At 38.5% G+C, this 6,366-nt stretch overlaps 1 protein-coding gene across 1 annotated transcript; it reads right to left on the bottom strand.

Moving 5' to 3' along the window:
- Positions 1-489: 489 nt before the first annotated feature.
- On the bottom strand, positions 490-3,839 carry LOC149177124 (uncharacterized). The gene is made up of 2 exons (XM_089423296.1): positions 1,140-3,839; positions 490-1,043 (listed from the first exon to the last, which is right to left on the bottom strand). The coding sequence occupies exon 1, from the start codon at positions 3,815-3,817 to the stop codon at positions 2,363-2,365; it is 1,455 nt and encodes a 484-aa protein (XP_089279422.1). The 5' UTR covers positions 3,818-3,839; the 3' UTR covers positions 490-1,043; positions 1,140-2,362.
- Between the last annotated feature and the right edge of the window lie 2,527 nt (positions 3,840-6,366).

The following is a 6,366-nucleotide window of genomic DNA, read 5'->3' as shown; positions in this document are numbered from 1 at the left end:
TGTGTGACATGCGCGCAAGATGCGACCGTGAACTCTAATATATACCATGCCCGTTTGCTTACTCACTGTGAGCTTTGAATGTTCATATCTCCTTTTCACTTTCATTTTATGGTGAAAATTGTTTGACAAACTTAATAGAATTCCAACCTAACAAACCATATTTAACTCCACCATAATTATAAAAAGTTTATAATCCTTGGCAGGCATTTCATAGGCAGCGAGACAAGTTTAAACCAATGACGAACTATTAGAAAATTCTTACATAAAACAAAACTTAAAAACGAATGACCGGGATTTCAAACAAATTCGAAGCAGCATGGCTTCACAATATAGCCAAAGTTTCCGAAGCATAACATATTAGATGGAATCAACAAGCTCACGTTATTCCAATGTTTTAGTCACACAGTTATAAATTTCCGTCATTTAGTATGAGATGGAATTAACAGGTTTACATCATTTCATCTTTTGGTCACACAGGTATATACAATATAATAGAATGTTCAAACATTGTTACACAACTATTTACAATACATTATGTACATTGGTACACAATTATTTACAATACATTAGAATGATGAACTGTCACTGTTGCCAGCATTGTTGCTAGTAGCACTTGTACCAGCCTTGTTGGCACTGTTACTTGAACTGCCCAATAATTTTTCATATGATATTTGATTTGAATTTGACTTTGGGGTAGCTTCAAGAAAAGTGTCTCGAATGCTTTCTAATGTGTCTACAACATCCATCATATTAGGTCTTCTCTGAGGGGATAGTTGTGTGCATAGCAAACCCATTCTTATGAGTTGACCCAGGCACATTAGCTTTTTATCTTCTTCAGTAGTATTTGTGTTACTAGTTTTCAATAGACTTTTGTCTACCATTTCTTCTAGTTGATTTGGAAAACCATCACTCACCATTTTTCAAATCCATTCCTTCTACAAACAGGTTATGGGTGGGTTTCTTTCTTGTGAGCATCTCCAATAGCACTATTCCATAACTATAAACATCACCTTTTGTTGTGACCTGCCCTCCTTGTCCATATTCTGTATTTTCACAGACACTGTTAAGTTTTAATATTCACAATTTTCAATAAAAATAGAAAACTAAAGACAAAATATGTTATCTAGTTCAAATTATACCTGGAGGAATGTAGCCTACCGATCCTTTGAGTGCATATGTAGAAATGGACGCTGATTCCTTGGAATTTGCAAAACATATGGTAGCAATTCCAAAGTCTATTATATATGCTGTGAGATCATCCCCAAGAAGCACATTGTTGGGTTTTAGATCACAATGAATCACTTGCATGAAACAATGATGATGAAGATATGCCAAACCATGTGCAATGTCTATTGCTATATTCAACCTCTGAATCAAACTCAAAGCACTTGAACCTTCTTCACCATTAGGATATAACCACTTTTCTAAGCTTCCGTTTTCCATGAACGGAAATATTAAAGCTTTGAAATCCAGGTCTGAATAACATGTTATAATTTTAATCAAATTCCTGTGTCGAACTCTACTCAAAACATTGCACTCTCTCTCAAAACTCTTATTTGCCCCTTCATTTTCCAAGCTGATAACCTTAACTGCTACAATTTTTCCATCATACATAACCCCTTTGTACACTTTACCAAAACTCCCCACCCCCAATAAGTTGCAGTCACTAAATTCATCTGTTGCAGTGACAAGCTCCCTATAAGAAATTCTTTGGTGACCCACTTTTAAAGATACTAGAGCCATTAGTCTCTTGTGATTTCGTCTCCACAGATACCCAAAAACAAACACAATATAACGATAGCAAAAACTGCTCCAACAGAAATGATAACCCTTTCCACATGAAAATGACTTTTATGTTCACGAGCAGAGCAGAGTGGTAATCCTACCCAACTTCCACATAAGCCCACATTTCCCATAAATGCAGTGGCACCGAGCCTTTTGAAAATTCCATCTTTAGGGACTTCTCCGGATAACTTGTTGAAAGAAAAATTTAAGTACGAGAGTATTTTAAGTTTTTCCAAAGACATGGGTATTTCACCTGACAAATTGTTGAAAGAAAAATCTATATATTGAAGATTTAGAATCTCGCCGAGTGAAGCTGGAATATGACCTCCAAGTGCGTTGCAGGAAAGATCTACAACTTGAACCATAATTATTTTGCTTAGTCCCAAAGGTATTGTGCCTTCTAATAAATTGTTTGAAATCCTGAAACCCTGAGCCAAATTTACAAGACCTCCCAACTCTGGAGGTATGTGCCCCCTGAGCCTGTTATATGATAAGTCTAAAAGTAGCAACTTCACACATTTCCCTAAAGCTGCAGGGATGGTACCTGATAACTGGTTATTTCTGAGATTCAGATATTCTAGCTGCTGGAGGTAGGCAACAGATTCGGGATTCTTCCAGTGAGATTATTTCCCCCGACAGATAGGATCCCTAGCCATTTGAGTTCGCCGATTTCCATTGGGATGTTTCCATCTAGATTATTGGAACTCAGAAATAACCTCTCCAACCTTTGAAGCTTATTGAGTGAAGAAGGAATTGCTCCGGAAAAATGATTCCTCTCTAAGATAAGGCATGTTAAACTAGTTAGGTTTCCAATATGCGGAGGTATTTCGCCTGTTACATCATTGAAACCCAAGTCTAGCATACTCATGGTTTTAGAGAGCTGGCCAATAGAAGAGGACAAACGTCCGGTGAGATTATTAGAGTATAAAACGAGTTCTCGTAGGGAGGTACAGTTTATTAGAGCAGTAAGAATGGGCAAGCTCGTGCTGCTGCCGCTAATCAGTTGATTATAAGCTAAGCGAAGCCGCTGGAGTTTGGTCAACTTACCCAACTCCATGGGCACTACCCCGCTGAGCTGATTTGCCCCGAATTCGATGACTTGAAGCTTCGTACAATTGAACAAGGTAGCGGGAATGCTTCCACTCAAATGATTACCATACATATATAATCCCATCAATTGGGTGTGCCTAGTACACATTTCCGATGGAATGCGTCCAGTCAAATGGTTGTTACTTAAGGTCAATTCTTGGAGATGTGTGCAGTTTGAAAAGGAAGAAGGAATTTGCCCTGTCAGACTGTTATTCCGAACAATGAAGCTGCGGAGAAAACTCCGAGTACACAAATCGGAGGGAAGGAGCCCCGTCAGACTGTTAATTTGCAAATTTATGTAGACCAAAGAAGACATGTTTCCCAAACAGGCAGGAATTGTACCAGACAAATGGTTGTATCCTAAGTCATAGTTTTGTAAATTGGAAAGAACACACAGCTCTGAGGGAATATTTCCTCTCAGATAGTTTCCGGACAAACTCAAAGTTGTTAAACTACGACATCCCGCCAGAGTTGGTGGAATGGAACCTTGGAGTTGATTCATATTGAGGAAAAGGTCATGTAAACGAAAGAGGTTTCCCAACTGATAGGGAATGGGACCATGAAAATTGTTATGGCTAAGGTCAAGTTTTACTAGAAACGAGAGATTGCCAAGAAGAGGAGAGAGGGTACCTTCTAATCCCATACCCGAAACATTTAGGTACACCACTCTGTGCCCACTGCATCTGATACTTGTCCACTCGCATACTGAAACATCTGATTTCCAGTTGGTGGGTAATGCCTGGGAGGGATTATAAGTCCTGATTGCAGACATGAATCCAAGCATAGCCTCTTGGTCGGTAGCATTGCTTATATGAGCACTGGAACGATTAGATAATCGAACTGTGGCAAACCCAAAGGGAATGACAAGGAAGAACAAATAAACGAGTAATAGAAACATTCTCTCTGCACAAACGAAAAGAGAAGGAATGTAACAGATCTCCATCACCTCCTGCAAGAGAATAAAATTTTCAAGGCTAAGGAAGGGTCGCAGTTTCTTGATCGATCTACCTATATAAAGTGAGTATATCTCTGGAGGCGAACTACAGTGTAAGGCGATACTGGGCGTCCCATTCAACAACAGGTGTATCGCAAGTTGCGACACATAATTCAGTACGCCGTCCTTCTCGATAATAAATTGAGAGTTAATAAAGCAGATTTCATTGTGACTGCAGTCAGCCGTCACATATGAAGTGGTCGGCCACAATTGAAGTGTTCGACAACATCAATCGAAAAGAATCCGATGCGTGAAAACAGAGTTTTAGATAACGCAGAAGAATACAAAGTTAAGTCAACTCCATAATCAACCAACCATCCGATTGCGGACACGTAGTGATTACTAAGTTCTATTTAATATTTTAAAAATTAATGATATGAATTTTACAAAACTCTCATATGGGAATATGGAAACCGTACTCTAACGAGGCCAAAATTTCTCCAACAGAAAAGAATGGAAATAAATATTCACAGGATTTTGAGAAAATTTAGCAGAAACTTTTGGAAATCTGGGTCAAGTTTCAGGATTTTGAGTGTCTAGGGATTTTTGAAGATGTTAAATTCATTTCCACCATCAAAAAACGATTCAAACACTTCTAGAATTAGATTTCTCGAAGAAAAAAAATCACAAATTCTAACAAAAAATTACTAGTCCCAACCAAATTGTAGCCTGAGTAGACAATGCCGGAACGGAAGAATTGTTTTCCAATTTCGAAACGTGTTAGTAACTTTCGCTTTAGACAGTGTTTGGAACTCAAGTTGTTTTCCAATTTCCAAACAGTGTTTGGAACACAAGATGCGATGCATATATAATGTATTGAATGATACAATTTTGAAATGAGTTGTAACTAGCAATTGCATTGATAGTGCAAAGGAACATCGAAAGGAGGAGCCATGATGTGGAAGGAAGCTATCTCCTTGTGTTACATGTCATGGTACATCATCAATGTCACCTTATGGGGTGCACAATGCCACATTGAAGAGGGAAAACTTTCTAACCTCTAGACCTCAGGGGCCACTCCAGTCCTTGCAATCAAAAGGGGTCGTGTCAATGTATGCAATCTCTACTTGAGTCTTACTTTTCTATAGCATCCACAGATGCTATAGATGATAGCACATCCAAAACAATGCCATGTATTTTGGGCATCGACATGTGGTTTTCCATCTGTATGTTATGAGACTAAGTTATGAAATCAGATAAATAAACAAGGGTAATGATTTTTTCCTGTCCTTTTAAAGATAGAATAAAGTTTGATAGTCAATCTGAATATTGCAACAACGCTCCGGACCAAGTTATCTCTTAATGGGTCTGATTTGATTCTTTCCCCAAAGATTAGAGTCAGACTTGAGCCAACTCACACTTGGAGTTTGGTAAAGAGGCAATTAAAAGACCAGTATAGTGCTAGTGGGAGAAATACCTCAACTCCAACCCAAAACAAAGGGGAGCTAGAATTATAACCTAAAAATATATACTTTCAAGTTTCAACCATTTTACCATAACAGAGCACCAATGGTATCAAGAGAAGAGTGGCTCACCTGTTCAAATTGGTTTTCGCCGATCTTTTTTTCCATCTCATTGGATATCAAAATGAAATGTTTGTGATGAGAATATGGTACTATTTCCAAGTTTGAGAAATAAATAGTCGAAATCAGAGTTGAGCTGAGAATTACGATAACCAAAAGTTGTCGTGGATTTTCAATCCATCATCGTGGCCCTCTTGGTCTAAAGTGTTGTACAATTTATCTATCCACATAGTAGAATCGCTTTTCCTGCCCTATACTTCGAGTCCAATATGGCCCAAAACAGTGATTGAGAGCTATCCTTCCTTGAATCCTAGTCGACAAAAGAGAAGGCTTATTGAATTTATCCACCTCCTTGCTTAAGGGTTGTCGTAAGGCACTTGAGGGATGTTCCCCATTCTTCCAGCATTGACCTGCAGCAGAGATTTCACCTTTGTTTACAATGCTAGAATACTTGTGACCTAGAGCTTTTACGTACTCAAGGGACTTCGAAATTCTCCGGATGTTATACAATCACCACCCTCTGATGACTCAATTGCACGACCATGAGTGACTCTACCATTCAAACCGAGAGGTGAGCGGCTAATGGTGGAAACCCTCTTATACACTAAATCAACATCCTGTTTCAAATTTTTGGAAGTCTAATCTACGATCGTGGTGAGAGAAATACCATGCTACGTAGCAGACAATCGGCTTGGTATCTGCACTGGGATTCTTTATTTTTGAAACGTAACTCAAATGTAAACCCTAAAATCAAGCTACGGTCTCTACCAGTGATCATGTGTTGAAACAGATTTAAGATTTCACATTTCAGAGAACGGTTGAAATCTTCGCGAGTTCCACTAAATGATACAGGAGTTCATGATAGTGCAGACTCTTACGTGTTGAATACAAAGGAAAAATCTGAGAGCACAACATCCTCTTCGTTGAATAATCCTCATGTCTCTAACTAATCCTCATGTCTCTAAAGTCTACATT

The sequence above is a fragment of the Pinus tabuliformis genome, chromosome 4_1, assembly GCF_031772625.1.
Source record: "Pinus tabuliformis cultivar Carrire ecotype Pingquan chromosome 4_1, CPIR1, whole genome shotgun sequence".
NCBI lineage: Eukaryota > Viridiplantae > Streptophyta > Pinopsida > Pinales > Pinaceae > Pinus > Pinus tabuliformis.
The sequence above is the reverse complement of the archived record's forward strand: the minus strand, read 5'-3'. Positions and strand labels throughout refer to the sequence as shown.